Consider the following 19775-nt stretch of genomic DNA (forward strand, 5'->3'; position numbering starts at 1 on the left):
GCACACTGCACAGTTAGAGAGACAGCTGTATTCAGAGCAGCCTGATCAAAGTCCATGGTCAAGTTCACAGGTATGCAGCCACAACAGTGTTAACTTCACACACTTTGACACACATTTAGTTAGAATGCAGCTTTAATGGAGCGATGCAGTGGAGGACACAGACTATGAAAAATATTTGTTTTTAAGCTATCACAAGCATATGATGCAGTTCTAAACTTGTCTATTGCTGCATTCAGGAAATATAAAAGCAGAAATCTGCATGTAGCCTCAAACAATCTCATCAAAAAAAAAAAGCACAAATATGAAATTTCTGAGCATCCTTTCAACCTCACCCTTCTCATTAAAGTTGTGTTTCACAGTTTCAGGGTGATGAATATTGAATATGTTGTATTACTGCTACATGTTCAATCAACAAATGATTAAAAAAAAGAGAGAGATTTGTTTCTCAATGAAATAGCTAGGCTAATTAATTACATAAAGCTAACAAGTGATAAATAAGAGGATTTTTTGTTGATAATTATTGTTTTTTATTATACATTATTCCTCAAAAGGAACATTACATTAATATGTTTATTAAGAGAGCAGGAGTAGGTGGAACATGGCTTCAGGTTAAATATCTGAAGAGGTACAGGACTGTGAAAAGATGCAGAACCACTGCCACCGATAAATAACTGTAAATGTATATTAATATTTTGTAAATGTACATTGCTATATAACCAATCATCTGATGTTTAAAAAAAAAAAAAAACACACGTTGACGGAATAGTTAATTGGAACTAGGTCTGACTGTATGAATGTTGTTTATGTTGTTAATGTTGAGTGATGTGTTATCACAAAGTTCCTACAGCTTCACACAAATCAAATTCAAGACTTTTTAATGCCATTTGAAATTAAATTTAAGACCAACTTCAGAGTGAACACAATTGAGGGAGAGAAAAAAAATGCCACATCAAGTCTAGTACAGACGAGCAACTGGCAGTCCCAAAGTAAACACACAAAAATACACAAAATAACAATAAAATACACAATAAAAACAAACTGAAAGAATCAAAAACACTCAAAAACACACAAGATATAAAGATATAAAACCATTAAGAAAAGCTATTAAGAAATATCTTCATTGGACAGGCAATTTTCATTAAATTTTAGTTTTCCTCGTGTTGTCCAAAGTTGCTAAAAGCATGACACGTATCTGCACAGAGTCCCGCTGCAACCAGGTCACTGTTTTGTCGTTTGTTCCACTGTCGTGATTGTGTGGTGATACGATAAATTATATATATATTTTTTAAAACAAATATTACCATTTATTGACTAATTACAATCATAAAATCATACATATTATGTGTTAAAACGCAAGACTTTTGAAACATTGTTTTAAAAATTTGAATGACAAAAACAGCCTTTTTTTTATTCAGGAATTTAATGCATTTTAAGACTTTTTAAGGATCCGCGGGAACCCAGTGTATGTAATTGTATCCTGCACTAGATAATTGTATTGGGTGTGAACTCCAGGAAGAGTAGCAATGGCTCTAGCCAAAGCTGATGGAGATCCTAATAAAAAGTAAAATGAAGGAAATTGAAGTGGGAGTCAATGCGGTTACAAGTAGCCACAGCTGTTCTTTTAAATAAGTTACAGTTATAGATATTTATTTATAGTAGTTTTATCCTTTTACTGTGATGCTGTAAGGGTCTTTTAACTGCTCAGTTGCCCCTCTTTCCTTCGGTCCTGGTCCTGGTCGTGTTGTGAATTGTCTGTTTTTGTCAGTGCTTTGTGGTCTGTTGTTTTAATGTCAATGTAGATGCTATCCTCTGTTTTTCACTGCAAAACAAACCTACCTACGGGCACTAATAAAGTCACCTGAACCTGAGCAACAGCAGAGAGTAAAAGTTGCATAATATAGGTGAAAATGAGCAAAATATGATAGAAAACAGAGTTTTTGGAAAACAAACAGATGTAACTTAGTTACAGATTAAATTATGTAAAAAATTAAAGGATTCTTCCTCTCAGAGCAGCCATAGATTTTGACATTAGATTTTCAAACATCACATCACATGACGTTTAAGCACGTCAGGAGCTCAACATAGTGATTTACAATACACGGAGCAAAGCCCAGGCAAGGTCACTAAGCCACTCGACCACAAGGGCACCCTCCCTACTATACGCTCTATGGCCTGCCTGCCTGTTGTTATGGAGATGCTGGGAGCCCAGCTGGCTGCTGATTGGCTTGGCTCATCCTATGGGTGGGGATAACGAGTGATGAGGAAGCAGAAGCTTTTCGAGCTCAGCTGGGTTTGTTTACGCTGACAGAGGAGCGCAGTCTAATGAAATTGATGACAGAAAACGGAGTGAAACCTCTCACTAGGTCTTCTCCATCATTGAGATTCCTCACTGCACAGTCAAAAGGCACGAGATGGACCTTTTTTTAAACCATTGAAGGAAAAATATTGTACTGATTCAGCACAAATAAACTCTATATCTAGAAAGCCTGCTGCCTAAAGCCAAACACAGGAATGTGGTAGATTTAATTTGGAGCATTTCCTATCTATTTACTTTCTAGACATTGTTTTTATTTCAAACGAGATATATTATCAATATCTGACTATCATCAACATTGTAATCGAGCAATCACTGTCAAGCTAATGCAGTTAAAGCACAGAAAACTGTAATGTCTCACAACTAAATAAACAAACCAGCCTGGGTAACTAAAAACAGCTGTGTTGTTAATGAAACCATTATTCCTAACGGGTGGATATGCAACTTACCAGTAAATTCTTCTCATTTCCTATTGCGCTTTTTGTGTGCATTAGAAACAGGCATCTTTCTCCAAAAATGTTCCTTCAATAGAGTTAATAGATAATAATAATAATAATAATTAGGGGAGTTGAAAAAAATTGATTCAGCGATATATCGCAATATTACGTCGCATGATCCTCGGATTGATTCAAAATGCATCCATATTAATTTTGTTTAAATTTATTTATTTATTTTTTTACCTTTATTTAACCAGGAAAGTCTTTTCCACTACAGGAGACATTGTAACTGCACAAAGTAGTGCACTGAAACCTGGGCATGTTGACCAGATCTACAAAAAAAAAAAGTACTAACTTTCTGCATTTATTTGTTGTTCTAGGCGTATACCTCAGTTAAGTTGCACTAAAGTCACAGTTGGTTTCAAAGCCACAGGCAGATTGTATGTTATTTTTTTACTTTACGTTGTTGGCACATGACATGTTAAAACCAATGTTTTGAGTGTAAAAGTTGCCAATAAAATATATTTCATAGATAATGTTCTCATGAAGGTGTACACATTTACAGATTAGTTGTTTCTTAAGTCATATATATATATATATATATATATATATATATATATATATATATATATATATATATATATATAAATATATATATATATATATATATATATATATATATATAAATATATATATATATATATATAAAAATTTGTAATAATTGCCTTATAATTTAATATCGGAATATATCGTATCGTGTCCAAAACACACCATTAATAATAATATTAATAAAGCTGAAACCACAAACCAAGTTTACTTCACCCAAAATAAACTGGATTTAATTCTGTTGTAACAGTCACACTAGCCTGACAAACCTAAGTAATAATGTAATGTAAAGATGCTTCTATACAAGACAACTAATGCAACCAACAAATCTGTTGAAACTCGGACTTAAAATAATCAGTCACATGATATTCATCTTTTAAAAACGACTTTAACAACTACTGACAGTCATGTTCTTTGGGATGAGGTTATAGAATTTAATTTAAAATATATAACATAAGTCAGATCTGTCTTTATTCATCATGAAATGTTCTTTATACAGAACTGTGCTGCTCTGTGTGTATTTTCTTTGCATTAAAGATCAAAGCTGTACATAACATGCCTTTGTTTCTGAAAGAAAAAACAACATCATTCTGATGATCTGCATTTTCCTAGAAAAACAACACACACAAAAAAAGGAATAAGATAAAAAAAAAAAATCCTCTACTGAAAGCAGGCAAAAATTGGTTGAACACAAAAGTTTCCAACACAGATAAATATGGTGCCATTATGAATGACTGACTGCAGCACTCAAAGTAAAAACAGGAACACTGGCAGGAGCACGTATAAGAGCAAGTGAAACACAAAGGATTGGAAACAAAACTGAAAGAAGAAACCGAAGCTATTCAGCCTCTGATTTAACTGGATCGTCATGTGGGGAGAAAAACATTGGACGTGTCAGGGAAGAATTGTTGCTTGCACTAATAGCAAAGGGTGAAGAGGTGAACAACATGAACAGAAAACAGAACAGGAGCATGGAGAAATGCAGGCTCCTGTTCTGATCAAACTGATCAAACCAACTGTAGACATGATTATATATTACAATATTTGCTTAAAATAGTTTAAAAATATAATGTCAGTATTTGGAAAAAGTCATTATAATTCCAAGAACATTTTGTCTTCTTTCTGAATAGTATGTTAAGGTTTCATTTATTCAGACAACTGTTACTTAGGAAATCCACTTTGACACATTTCGACTGTCAACTTCCTGTCTTCGTCAGAGGCGTCTGCTGATCGCTTTGATGTTTCCTTCAAAGTTTCCTTGACTTCCATGTAGTAATTCCAGCAAGATTATTCTTGTCTTCTTGTTCAAATATTATGCATAAAAGACTAAAAAAACATAATGCTGGAATTACTACATGTAAGTCAAGGAAACTTCAAAGGAAACATCAAAGTGATCAGCAGACGCCTCTGACAAAGACTGGCAGTTGACAGTCGAAACAAGTTGGTTGGAAAATCGACTTTTTATCTGTTTTGATTGTTATGATCTGTTATGTTTTGATTGTCAACTGCCAGTCTTTGTCAGAGGCGTCTGCTAATCGCTTTGAAGTTTCTTTTGAAGTTTCCTTGACTTACATGTAGTAATTGCAGCATGATTTTTTTTTTGTCTTCTAGACATATTTGAAGAAGACAAAAATAATATTGCTGAAATTACTACACGGAAGTCAAGGAAACTTCAAAGGAAACATCAAAGCGATCAGCAGACGCCTCTGACGAAGACTGGAAGTTGACGGTCAAAATGTGTCAAAGTGGATTTCCTACGTAACAGTTGTATGAATAAATTAAATCTTAACAAAATATAAAAAGTCATTATGTTTGGAAAGTAATGGGCTAAGAACATTCGAGAGCATTGAAAACTATTTCTTTGCAGATTTTTTTTTTTCTCTCCAAAGCTGAGTGGAGCGAGTGTTGAGCAAACAGTGCCAGTGTGAGGGATTGACTATATATCCCAGAGGGACACTTATGCTAAGACTATACATGGTTGCTTTACTCTAAGGAGATTTGAATAAACAAATCCACTAAGGAGAACATTTCTCAGAAATGAAAGCGTAGGATGTAGAATTTACCACTCCACTCTCCACTTCAAAATGAGCAGCTAACTGGGCATGGATAACTGCAAGCCACTGGTCCCCGAGGCAGCAAACCCCAGTCCATTTCCATTCCTTCTCCTCTGCAAGTCTAAGTGTGCGTATGCTCGTATCGTTATTATGTGAAGTCTTGGTGCTGTTCTTCTCGTGCACACAGGCCAAACATGAAAGCTAATCCCGTGATGGGACACGCATAAAAACAAACAAAGAAAAACGCAGGAAAGGAAATGGACTGTACATCTGGGAACGGTGGCTCTGTGCTATGAGGACACACCAGTGACACGATGGGAATATTCAGTAATGAGAGGAAACAGATCAAACATTTTAAAACCCATCACAAGAGGGGGGTGGGGGGGGCGGGGTTGGCTGCTCCTTGAGGCGATCTACTGCCTACAGAGGTCAGGAGGTGCATACTTCATCCTTAAACACTTTACAACTCAACACGAAAGGCTTCGGATTCAAGACAGCAGGAAGTTAACTAACGCCAGAGGCTGGACAGTGACTTCTGGGTCACGAAAACATTCAAATGACTTAAACAAGAAAATTATGTGAATAATGCAGGTTTGGGGTCAATTAGGGCTGGGCGATATGGCCTTTTATAAATACCGCGATATTTTTAGGCCATGTCACGATACACGATATATATCTCGATATTTTGCATTACCCTTGAATTAACACTTTGATGCACAAAATCACACCAGTATGATGATTCTATATGTCTACATTAAAACATTCTTGATCATACTGCATTAATATATGCCAATTTTAAACTTTCATGCAAAAAAGGGGATATCACAACTAAGTCAAAGTTGACATAACTGTATTTGTTAAACAGTAAGTGGCTCAAACATAAAATTGTCAACAGAAAGTGCACGTTCTGTGCAAAATTGTCACAGAGACATTTCAAAACAAGACATTAGTGCAGGATGCAACTCACATGGCATTTCAAAACACAAAATTAAAGTGCACTTTTTGTACATAATGCTACTACAATATTTTAAAACAAATAGTGCCCTTTTGTGCATGTTGTCATTAAGATGACATTTCAAAACAACACTAAATTTAAGTGCACCTTTTGTGCATAATGCCACTAAGATATTTAAAAAAAAAAAAAAAAAAAAAAAAAAAAAAAAAGTCCGCGAGTTTAACGGTATGGTCATTTTCAACACCGCACAGACTACAAGCTGCGATATATCGAGTATATTCGATATATCGCCCAGCACTAGGGTCAATTACAATTACGTCTTCAAATATACATGTTCAGTTACAACTCAATAATGATTACGGTGATGGACATTTTTATTTTTAACTATTATTTCCCCTGAAAGTCAAATATAATTATGTTCTCTATTGCTAATGTTCAATTGCAATTAATCACAATTATTGTGCCTTTAATAATTAAGCCCATAAAACATAACCTTCCTCTTGTGTTAGCTTTCTGTTAGCATCTCTTATGATAACAGGTCAGTTTTGATCCATGTCTTAAATCAGCTGTAAAATATAATAAAAAATATTGTCTATCATCAAATTTGTATCTTATCTCTTAGTTACCTTGTAGGCTTTGTTATCCATGAAAATATAGGTATTAGTATCTTTGGTGTGGGCGTCCGGGCCTTTTCTGTGTAGATATATCCCTCAATTTTTATTTATTTTTTTATTGGAAAATGAGAACTGACTTTTTTTTAATAGTAAAATGATCCTAAAGAGAACTGACAGATAGTGATATGAAACACATTTTAATAATTGTTAACTACATACTGTATGTGTAAGCCATAGAACTGTAACATGGTTCCCCAGTTTTGCATTTAATTAAATTGTAATAAACAGTTTTTGTAGAATTTCTATGAAATTCCATAAAAATGCCCATTGAATTACATTTACAAAGTCAATTACCTAAACTCAATTACATTTAAAATATGATTACAACAGCAACACATTTTTTCAACTATAATTTGGCCATTATTGTAATTAAGTATCAATTATGCGATTACAAATATAATTGACCCCAAAACTGGACAATTGTTTTAAACAGACCATGTTTTAAACACTCAGTTTTAGACTTTGTGTGTGTGTGTGTGTGTGTGTGTGTGTGTGTGTTTCAGACCTGTTGTCACCTGGCTACACAACTGACCTGTTTCTGCTGAGAAACCAAGAATGAGAATGTGTGCACATGCTACAAACAGCTGGCCCCGCCTTTTCCACACTCTCACTGACAACACAAGCCAGCCCACTGCTAACAGCAGCCTAGGAAGCACCAGCATGCAGGGCAGGCAGAGGTGAGCGTGCTCAGTAGAAGTACAATCACACATAAACACGAAGCAGACGAATAAGGCTTCCCACCAATGAGAGCAGAGTTTAAATGTGCAACCAATATGGGTAAAGATGAAAAGCATGACAAGAGTTATTTAATTTACTTAAATTAGGGTATGTATAAGAAAATCTGGTATTGTATACCTTCAAAATGATTGGATTTCCTGGGGCCAACAGTGAAACTTGATGACGCAGGGGAATCTAAAGAATTTGTTTCAGCCAAGAGCAAAATTAACTTGTAATAGCCAGCGTTCAACCCTTAGAGGCCAATATATCTGACATTTTACAACTAATTACTCAAAATTACAATACTTTGACTAAAATGTGAACAGTGGGACTAGGATTAATAAACAGCACTACTTAATACCCAAATACACATGTTCAGCAGAAAAAAGTGGGTTTGGGGTTTAGTTACTCTTTAAGCATCAACATGATATCAGCCCCATTTCTTGAAAGAAATCCAAGCATTTTTATTAAGCACAGACTTGGTTTAACTCCATGAACTAGCAAATAACTGAAGAAACTTTAAATAAAAGGTTTTTTATGATTTTAGCCCCGATTCTTTAAATCCCTCCTATAAAAGCTGAGAGGAGGGAGGAGGGTTTCCTCCAATCATAGCCCTCAGTGAGCATTGATTGACAGCCAATGAGGAAGTCCACTGTGTGGTGATGTTTTTGACTCTGTGCTTCTGTAAAGAGCAGATTATGCGCTAATCAGAGGGTTCATCATGCTATGTGTGTATTCCTGTCTGTCTCTGAGTGTGCGTGAGGAGGTGGGAGAGCAGGGCTGTTTGCCCCCGAATGGTGTCTGTAAGGCTGTGTGTGAGCTTCACGTTGTGATTGTGTGTGCCTGTGGCTGTAGTGACACATTTCAGCTTATGGACTTGCTATGTGTGTGTGTACAGACACATCAATGTGTGTATTACCGTCTGTCTTTGCGCACAGCGGAGTGGGCGTGACTTACCGCTACAGCATTAACAGCCATAATCAAGGCATTTTTTTAATTTCCCTCCTAGTGGCAGGTCAGCAGGAAGCAGGGGTTTAGTTACTCTTGAATAAAAATGCTTGGATTTCTTTCAAGAACTGGGACTAATATCATTAAAAAAAAAAAAAAAAATGATTTAAAGTTTCTTACATTATTTCCTATTTAATGGAGTTTAATCAAGTCTATGCATCATAAAAATGCTTAGATTTCTTTCAAGAATTGGGGCTAATATCCTAAAAAAATTATTTGAAGTTTCTTTTATTATTTGCTATTAAATGGCATTTCATAAGTCTGTGCCTAATAAGATTCCATCAGCACACTCAGCATCAAAGGGTGTAACCGAGGTTATCATTTTTGATGTGATCATTCTGTTAGTGTGTGTTTGCCATTCTATATCCATAGCTGTGTATCATACCATAGTGTGCGAGGATGCCCTGGGGAGCGACCACCTTATTGCAGACATGGCAGACCACGAGAGAAAAGTCCTCCAGTGCTGGAAACTGTCTGTGAGTGAGCATGTCTGCAAAGGACAGGACCAACACATATGAATATCATACAAAAGAAAACTGTATCATTGCATGGAACATGTATAAAGGCAGATGGGGACTAGATCTGAGCTAATGCCATGGTAACAACAACAATATGTTGCAAAGCAAACACAGTCCACAGTGGAGTCCATGCCTGGAGGGCTTAGGGCTTTGGAGGACTACAGAATTATTGACATGCGGTCATAATATTATGGATGACTAGTCTTTTATCCAAAGTATAAAAAGTTATTCTTGACTTAAAAGCACAGTGACTATTTCCATTGAGTTTTAATGTTATTGTGATGATTTTTTTTTATCATCTATTTCCATTGAGGTTTAAATTGCAACAAACAGTAAAAGGGGTTGTGACCCCCTGTAGGGTCACCTGAAATGTCTAGTAATAAAATATTTTTTTTAAAAACTACAGCTTAAAATTACATTTTTATATTACATTTTTTTGAAATGTATCTATTTATTAAGTTTTATTATTTTGCACAGTAAAAAAGAAAAACAATACATAATTCAAGGTGTACACAACAAAATAACACCCCATGTTCCACGTTAAGCCCTTACAGGATACAATAAAAGAATAACAGGATAAAAGAATAAAAATAGAAAAACAATAATATAAATACAATGGAATATATACAAACATACATTGACATACAAAACAGTAGAGACCACAATAATATCACAGAAATAGATATACAGTGCAGCAAAAGGCATAAAGCTCAGAGAGCTTAAATAATTAATTGTTTTTCAAAATAAAACACCACATTCATTCTCTAACAACTGTTTTCTATACTTACACTTTTTCAAATCCAAATTTAGTTAAAAAAAAAAGCATTATGAAAATATCTGAGCTAGCACATATTGTTACTTTTAGAGATGTAACGATTCACTCAATTCCCGATACGATTCGATTCACGATACTGGGTTCACAATACGATTCCCTCACGATTTATTTTACAAAATGGGACTGTAGACAAATGATGACTGAAAAATATTCCTTTATTTTTTTCGGAGAAAAACTAGAAAATACTGTACTATTTTCCTTTTATTTTTCATTGTCAAAAGAATCCCTTGATAAACTATTCAAAACAATGCAATTTAACAAAAAAAATTAATCCTGAATGAAATAAATAAAGTAATAATACAAATGAAGAAGAAGCCTTTTAATTTAAATTCTGGTTCTATAGTAAACAATAATAGTTCCTTTTCTTTTTAAAAGTGCAACTGAAAATGTATTTTGTGCCTTAACAATTGGACTTTAAAAAACAGTCATTGCACTGTATTTACGTCAGATATTTGTTTGAACCAGCAGAGGGCGCTGGTAACCCAGTGGTCGGTTGGCATGTAGATATTCTAGCAGTGAAGAAGAGATGCTATGCTAGCAGACAGAGCTAATAGAAAAACGTGACTTTTACAGATATTCTTTCGGCGCTAAAGGGGTAAGGAATCATTTCTAAACATGTTTAAGAGTAGTAGGCGACTCCGCCCACCGCCTACGCTTCTGGACAAGAGAAGGATAAATATATAGCAAAGTACTGCGATTCAATTTTCAGAGCATCGATATCAACTGTGATACCTATGAAACAATTTTTAACTGCCTTACGATTAATCGTTACATCCCTATTACTTTGTATTTGTAACACGGTATAAAAAACATGATAAAAAAAAAATCATATTAGAGAAAGAAATTTGCAAAAATGGCAAAAAGTACTAGTCCAGTACTCAAGTAAAAGGATAGACGCTTGAATAAAAAAATGACTTTGGTAAAAGTAAAAGTATTGAAGTTGCTCCTTACTTGAGTAAAAGTAAAAAAGTAAATACTACTAAATGTACTTAAGTAAAAAAGTAAAAAGTAAAACAAACGTCCCTTCATTAATAACAAAGGGTTTTGAACCAGAAAATTCCATATATATATAAAATAACTTGTACAATACTGTTACAGGGAAACAAGTTAAATCTGTTACCTTTGAACATCTGGAGAATTTAGCACTCATAATAAATAACATTTGTAAATAAAATGTGACAAGAATAAAATAAAATAAAATGAAACCCAGAGCAGCTTTGAGTTTAACACTTTTAAAAACTTGAAAATGTTAAATATAAAACTAAGGGACCTGCCTAACAGAAAAAAAAGTTCAAACTACCAACATTTTGCATCTTTTTACGTTGTAACATCATCTTCAAAGGTCTTAAAAGTAACAAGCTCATTTTTAATTTTTTTTTTGTATATTCTGTTTATTACAGTTTTTTTTTTTTTTTTTACAGGAACAATTACACAAACATTACACAATAAACAAATGATACTGCACCAACAACAACAATAATAATAACAGGTCCCTATAGTAATGTATGTGGCAAACACAGCACAGTGAAATACTGCAACATTTACATATTTGCCCATAGCCTATGATGACATCTACCAATATAATATGTTCAAACCCAAATCAAACTTGTGTCCTCCGTTCAGTGGCAACAAATGAAATAAAATCAAATAAAGTTATCAATTTAAATCCAGATTATAATTGAGTCCCAGAAGTTCCAGTGGTTTTCTCCATTCCTGCAAAAAAAAGATGAGTCCTTCCATTGATGCAATGTCCAAGTTTTTCCAGAGTCACAACCTCCGAGATCAGAGATTTCCACACAGAGATAGAAGGAGGGTCCTCTCCAACCCATTTTACCATTATAGCTTTTCTTGCTAGCATTAAAAGGCACTGGATTACATTTTCATTATTTTTTAAAGAGGCAGGGATCTTCCCAAGCAGACACATAAGTGGGTCTACTGACACCTGTTGACCTGTTGCTTTGCTAACACTTAAACATACTGCCCTCCAGAATGTTTGGACTTTTTTACATTCCCACAAACAGTGGAATCTGGTGCCTATGCAAGATTTACATTTGGGGCAGTTTGGTGAGGTTCCTGTTCTATACTTACTATAAATTTGCGGAGAGATGTAGATATGGTGCAAGATTTTATACTGTAATTCTTTATATCTGTTGCAAATTGAAATTCTGGAAGGCAGTCGTAAGATCTCATCCCATATATCATCATCTATTACACATTTAAGCAAAGTGCACCAGGATGTCCTTAAGCATGACAATTTGCTCAAGTTCAAGCTCAATATCTCAGAGTAGAATTTGGATATGAAGTGTTTTTGTTGCTTACACCTGATAAAAAAACGGTCCAGTAAGTGTGAGTCGTTTGGGATTTCCAATGAGTTGTTCTTCGTATACACAAAGTGCCTGATCTGTAAATATTTGTAAAAGTCTTTATTTGGTATATGATACTGATCCTTCAATGACTCAAATGTTTTAAATTTTCCATTCTCAAAGAGATCAAGGATTCTAACAATACCCAATTTTCGACAAGGTGTAAAGTTTGATCCTGTTCCCTGTGGTGAGAGCTCTGTATTATCTACCAATGTTATTAAGAGTGAGAGAGGATGAGTGTTATTGAATATTTTCACACATTTCTTCCATGCCCACAATACATGAGTTATCAACGGGTTATCCTTAGCTGTGCGTGGAATTTCCTTCAGGCTTTTGCCCAGTAGGTTCACAGGAGAGAGGGGTTTACATATAAACGATTCAATATCTAACCAGGGAGAGTCCGAGCCTCCATTCACCCACGCAGAGATAATCCTGGCTTGCAAAGATAGCACATAGTATTCTATGTTAGGAAGGCCCCATCCACCTTGCTCCCTCGGAAGCTGTAACCCTGCAAGTTTGACCTTCGGTTTCCTGCCATTCCAAATAAAGTCTGATAATGCTTTGTTCATATTTGCAATGTCATTTGCACTTAAATTTACAAACAACATTGATGTGGGGTACAATATTTTTGGAAGGACGGTCATCTTAATAAGATTAATTCTACCCAGGAACGATACAGAGAGATTCTTCCATCTTGTTAACATTTCTTGGACATTTTTAACCAGAGGAGGACAATTCTAATTCCTAAGTAATCAAACCCAAATGGAGCCCAACAAAAAAGGTTGAATATAAGGTGGTTCTATTTTAATGTCATTATCTAGGATCATTATTTCTGACTAATCAAAATTTACTTTATATCCAGATATTAGCCTGAATTCTCTTAGACAAGTTGTTAAAGCTATTAATGACTGAGAGGGTTTCGTTAATGTCAAAAGAATATCATCAGCGTACAGTAAAATTTTATGTTGTTTAGTACCAATTGTTACTCCTTGGATATCAGGGTTTTGTCTGATAGCCAACGCTAATGGCTCTATAGCCAGGGCAAACAAAGTAGGGGACAATGGACTTCCTTGAGCTGTACCTCTTTTCACTTTAAAGGGAGCAGACAGCAGACCATTTGTCAGAACCGAAGCTGTTGGTGCTTTATACAGCAGTCTGACCCACCTCAAGAAGCCACATCCAAAACCAAATCTCTTCATTACTTCAAACATGTACTCCCATTCAATTCTGTCAAACGCCTTTTCGGCATCCATAGAAACAACAGCACCCAGCGTTTTGTTAGTATTAAGATGATGAATAATATGAAGTAGGCGTCTAGTGTTGTGATAGGAGTTTCGACCCCAGATAAATCCTGTTTGATCTGCATCCACAATTGTGTTTACAACATTCTCCAACCTAAGAGCCAGTATTTTGGAAAGTATTTTGTTATCCACGTTAAGGAGGCTGATTGGTCTATAAGAGTTGCACAATTCTGGATTTCTATTCTTCTTTACTATTATTATTATTATGTTAGCCCCATACATGGATTCAGGGAGCACAGACTCCTCAAGTGATTTATCAAAGACCCTTAACAGAAGTTTGTTAATTTTCCCTTTCATCACTTTAAAAAACTCGACTGGGAAGCCATCTTCCCCAGGACATTTCCCTGACTGAAGTGTGGTTATAGCTTTATCTATTTCTAATATAGAGATTCCAAACGGTCAGATTGATCCTCCGATATTTGTGGAAAACATAAGTGATCTAAAAGGCTTTGTTACGGGATTGTTAAAGCTCTCATTAATTTGACGATTATTAGTTTGTCTTTGTTGATTTTCATCTTGTACAGCTGATATATAGGATTTGATAGGGGCATTCCTTACTAGGCGTGCTAAAAGGCGATTTGGTTTGTTAGCCAATTCGAAAAAATTTTGTTTTGTGAATAGTATATTCCTTTCTGCCTTCCTTGTTATCAGGTTATTTAGCGCTGTCCTAGTAGATTTTAATTCAATAAGAGTTGCCTCAGATCTTGTCTTGTAGTAGGTTTCCTCTAATAATCTTACTTTATTTTCTATTTCCAGTTGTTTGGCAGCTCGCTCTTTCTTCCTTCGAAAGACAAAGGCATCGAGTGACATGATAAATCCATCGTGCACCCGACGGACCTCTCCACTGGTCAGAAAATGTTTGAAAAGTAAAGTTTATAGCAGTCCTGCAGGGAGCCGACAAACTCACGTCTGTTCGGGTGTGTGCATCACGTGATCCCCAACAAGCTCATTTTTAAAATGTAAGGAGTGAAAAAAAAATTAAAAAGTAAGAAGTTAAAGTAACAAGTCACCAAAAAAAAAAAAATGTTCAAGTAAAGTACAGATACCAGAAAAAACTACTTACGTACAGTAACAAAGTATTTGTACTTCGCTCCTTGTTTGTGATATAAAAATGGGGTCACGACAAGTAAAAACATTGCAATAAAAGAACCACACATTTAAACACAATCAAAGTGAATGGTGTTAGTTTGAATAAGAGTACATACTGTAACGCCTTGAGTCAAAACAGGAACCCCTCCCACTCAGCAACGGAAGAAGATTAAACTAAATATTGAGGATAAATAAGTGTGTCTATAGACGATTCATTTGTTGTGGGAACCTAATCTTCCTGAACCTAAACAAGCTTTGCTTTATTAGCTCAGGGCTTAAGCCAAACTAACCCAGAAGAGGAGGGCTGTGTCAATGTGTAACCGTCAACATAAAAAAAAAAAGAAAAACAAATGAGCACATGTGTGGGTGTCTTGACAACGCGTGTCGTCATGACCTTGCATTGCAGGAGTTTGCCATCATGTCATAGGTCAAATAGGCAGAGAGCCATTCTTAGCGTCTGTCTATAGTGATAAAGAGGAAAAGGAAGCACTGAGTGAGTCAAAGTCAGAGCGTAGAAGAGAAAATACTGTATGTTTGTCCATGATGAGTACACCAGTGAAGACATGACATCACTCAAAGTGCTGAATAAGCTGTTCATGATCCACGTGAAGTGTTTGTTCATTGGGTGCTGATGATGGTCTGGCCAGTGCTAAGAATGCACTAAACAGACCAGAATGGAAACATGTGAAAACCAACTTTTAAATCTTGTCAGACTCACCAGTTGTAATAAAACACACACTTTTATATGCTCATTGAATCTGTGTACCCTTTGTTCTTTGGTTATTCCATTTTAAAACCAAATCAAATTAACAAATAAACGGTGTGGTTATTTGTTGAACTGACTTAAAACCAAAACAGAAATATCAAAAACCAGATAAGCAGCGTTTTTCTGTTTAAAAAAGAAAAAAAATTTGATATTGATATTTAGATGTTTAAAGGGAAATTAGAGCAAGAACTGAAGTCCGCTGCACCTGGTTTCCGTCCACAGGTTCTGCACCAGGTTTCCACACACAATAGGACTGTTTAGGATGTATATCAACAGTTTTCTTGTTCTGCTGGTTTTTCACGCAGTCTGTGGATGTTTCAGTTCATAAAAAGCTGCTAATGCTTATGTTTTGTTTCATGGTATTAGGTCCAAATAGTATCCAAATAAACAGGTGACTATCGACTGTGCGGCTGGTGTGAGGAACAATAGATATTTGAACTTCTACCATTTGACACTTTTGCAAATATAATTACACAGATTTTTTGAGGGCAGTAAAATTCTTTATTTTGCACTAGCCACTAACGGTAGCATCAACACACAAAGAAGTTGATCACAAGAAACAAGGAGCACCAGTAGATTCATTACACCACTTCTGGTTCCTTTAATCAAGTATCATGTGTGCTGTTCGTAACATTCATTTTTTGTTTTGATTTATTCATGCATTAATAATGTTTCATTTCAACAGTTTCTATATTTGTGTTTTGGTTTTAAGTCAGTGGTTTCAAAACGGAACAACAAAAGAACGAAGGGTATACGGATTTCCTTAAAGCAAAGAAACGAAAAGATTAGGGGTGGCGAAAAAAAAAAAAAGTAATCAAATAATCGTGGCAGGCCTGGGGTCAATTATAATTGTAATTGTGTAATGAATCATGAATTGCAATGACATAATTAAATTGTAATTGAGTTCAGAATATTGACTTAATTGTAATTGGCATGGAAATTCGGAAATTAAAAACTGGGCAGAACACTCCATTCTCAGTTTGCTGGTCTTCTGGAAGTTCCTAACGTGTCTAGAAGTAGAACAGGAGGAAGAGCAATCAGCTACCAGGCTCCTCGCCTTTAGAACCAGCTCCCAGTCTTAGTACGGGAGGCTGATACGCTCTCCACCTTAAAGGCTAAACTTAAAACCTACTTATTTGCTAAAGCATATACCGTATAATAGCATTAACTTAACCACTAGGAACAAAGCCCTAAACCTAAAAATAGGAACTAAAAATTAAAAGGTTATATAGTAGAAACACCAACATTATATTCAAACGCAATCCACCATCTACACATAGCTCTAACTGGCTGCAAAGTGCGATGTCCACAAAGACACAGTTGTGCCGGGTTGTAGCCAACCCCCCACTTCTCAACCTCGTTGTATACCCATTACACTGCTCACACACCAGTTACACTGATGTCCACCCCACACTCATTCTCATTCCACTGTATTTCCGTATCATATTTTTCTGCAGTCAGTGCCTTCTCCTCGCCCATTCCCTCTCTTCTCTGTTTCAGGTGTCTTGAAGCAGGAGTTGACAATTCCTGATCTGTGGTTCACGGCTCAACTACTCTGGAACACTGATGTTCTATCTCTCTATCCTGTTCTGTTCCTCCTGTCCATTAACCCCAACCAAGTGAATGAGATGGCTGCCACCTCTGAACCTGGTTCTGCTGGAGATGTTATGGAGTTGTTTCTTCCCACTGTCGCAAAATGCTTGTTCATGTGGATCTTGTTGGGTTTTTACTTCTTATTATGAATTTTATATTTTAATAAGCGCATAGAGATGATTTTGTGGTAATTTGCGCTATACAAATAAAGTTGAATTGAATTGAACTGAATTATGAATCGATTGATAAATTTCCATTATTTAGATTTTTCAAATTGTAATACACACCAGGCGAGTCCTCCTAATTTGGATAATTCAACTACACCTTACAATCTTGTAGGTGAGAGAAAGTATTATTCAATAGAGGAGTCAAATCGTTCAGTAGCTGACGAATGTTAAATGAAATATCAATAATCAGTAATAATCAAAAGTCGTTAATAATCATTAATAATAGAAAATCAGCTTGTCATCGAAACAAGACTTCAATAATCTGAATCAAATCGTGAAATTGGGCTGATTAACCAAGCCAAGAAAATATGCAGCGGTTTTGCTCTGTTTCTCATAATGACTGATAATCCAGAAGTTCCAGAACCAAATACGCATCAAGTCCAGATAAATACTGATGAGCGACAAATCAATAGGTAATTGAGAAGCTACTGGTAGTACTGAACTTTAAAAAGGGTGATACATTCTTTACCGTCAAAACAAATGCCAAATCCCAGGTGTGTCTGAAGTGAAACTAGTGCCAAATGACTCAACCCAAGTACAAACTAATTACAATAGTGTATAAGGTTTTTCACATATTAAACCAAGGCCATCAATTAAATTAATTGACAATGTCTGTCAATAATACTGTTGATCTTTCTGAATCTCCATGGCGACGTGCCAAACAATGATAGCTATGGCTAGTAATTGTTAGGCCTGACACAGGCATGTATCATTAAGGGGATTAATGGAATGTTTTGTTCCACAGCTAAGCACAGCACCTTTCGATGCACTGGATTAAGAATTTGAGTAAAATTTGATTATTACATCTTTTCTAGGTAAAGTAGTTGTGAATTCACATCTAGGGAAAGAACACATGTTGCTTTACCGGTTTAACTGGAGCCTGTAAACTAAGTGTAGGACTCGGGTTGAAAAGGTTAGAAAAATTTCTGCAAAATTTCCACTGTAATTTAATCTTTGTTGTTAATATTTAAAAAGAGAAACTTTATTTATTGAAATTAACCGAAAATTAGTATTAATTTCAAACAAAAAAGACAGTCATCAACATCCCCCGCCAGATTGGTTGTCATTATAACTCACAACCTTTTCAGAAATGTCCTAAATTTAAGAACTTAGATGTATACATAAGAAAATATTACAACATCAGAATATAAAATTACTATCTTAAATGGTTTATAAGAAAAGCTGTCCCCATTGAAGATACTTTGAACAGAGTCAAAAAAACAGAACAAGGGCAATAACTCCTGAAAAAATAATTGCACGCTTCTCATTTCCGAACTCCATCAAGGTATTGATACCCTGAAGCCACACACCAACTTCGGTTATTGTATCAAACGATTTCTAAGAAAAGCTGTCCCCTTTGAAGACACCTCAGTGTCCAAAAAATGGAACAAGAGCAATAACTCCGGAAAAAATAATTGCGCACTTCTCATTTTAGAAATTGTTTAAGGTATTAATACCACGAAGCCACCCACCGAATTTGGTCATCCTATCTTAAACGGTTTCTGATAAAAGCTGTACCCTTTGAAAGATACCTCGAACAGAGTTAAAAAATGTAACAAGGGCAATAACTCCGGAAGAAATATTTGCGCGCTCCTCATTTTCAAACTCCATCAATGTATTGATACCCTGAAGCCACACACCAAATTTGGTTATCCTATCTTAAACGGTTTCTGAGAAAAGCTATCCTCTTTGAAGATACCTCGAAGAGAGTAAAAAAAAACGGAACTAGGGCAATATCTCCGGAAAAAATAATTGCGCGCTTCTCATTTTCGAACTCCATCAAGTTATTGATTCCCTGAAGGTATTTCTATCTTAAACAGTTTCCAAGAATAGCTGTCCCCTTTAACTCGGACAGACGGACGGACAAACTGTCGGAGGGACGGATGGACAAACGGTCGCACGCACGGAGCTCAAACCTATATCACCCTTCCACACTTTGTGATGTGCAGTGGTTGTTTCAACTTCAATTATTTGATTAAAAAATAATAACTGTGCAGTTAGCTGTGTGCCAAGTGCATGTGATTGAAAAATAGTAGAGAAGCTATAATTACCATCCCTGTTAAGGGCCAACCTTCCATTTCTTAAATTCCCAATTAATTCTCGTTAATTCTTCTGGAATGTTTACAACTTTGAAAATTCATGGAATTTTATAATTTTGTAGGACCAAGTGTGTGCGTAGGATTCTCCTTTATATTGTAATGTGTTGGCGACCATTCCAAAGAGTAAAACAGAGGTTACCAAATGGTGGACTGCAGTTCAGGTGCGGACCCAAACAGAGGTTATGAATATGAAATAAAACTTAAAATAGAGTTGTTGTT

At 35.5% G+C, this 19775-nt stretch overlaps 1 protein-coding gene across 3 annotated transcripts in view; it reads right to left on the minus strand.

The window, feature by feature from the left end:
* The window catches only part of atxn7l1 (ataxin 7-like 1), a 50344-nt gene that overhangs the window by 23669 nt on the left and 6900 nt on the right, over positions 1 to 19775 (minus strand). For all 3 annotated transcript variants that reach the window (XM_028450921.1, XM_028450918.1, XM_028450919.1), the window contains exon 3: positions 9151 to 9255. In XM_028450921.1, coding sequence (XP_028306722.1) covers positions 9151 to 9255 — 105 coding nt within the window. The remainder of the gene's footprint in view (positions 1 to 9150; positions 9256 to 19775) is intronic.

Source organism: Gouania willdenowi, chromosome 6 (genome assembly GCF_900634775.1).
Source record: "Gouania willdenowi chromosome 6, fGouWil2.1, whole genome shotgun sequence".
NCBI classification, from domain to species: domain Eukaryota; kingdom Metazoa; phylum Chordata; class Actinopteri; order Blenniiformes; family Gobiesocidae; genus Gouania; species Gouania willdenowi.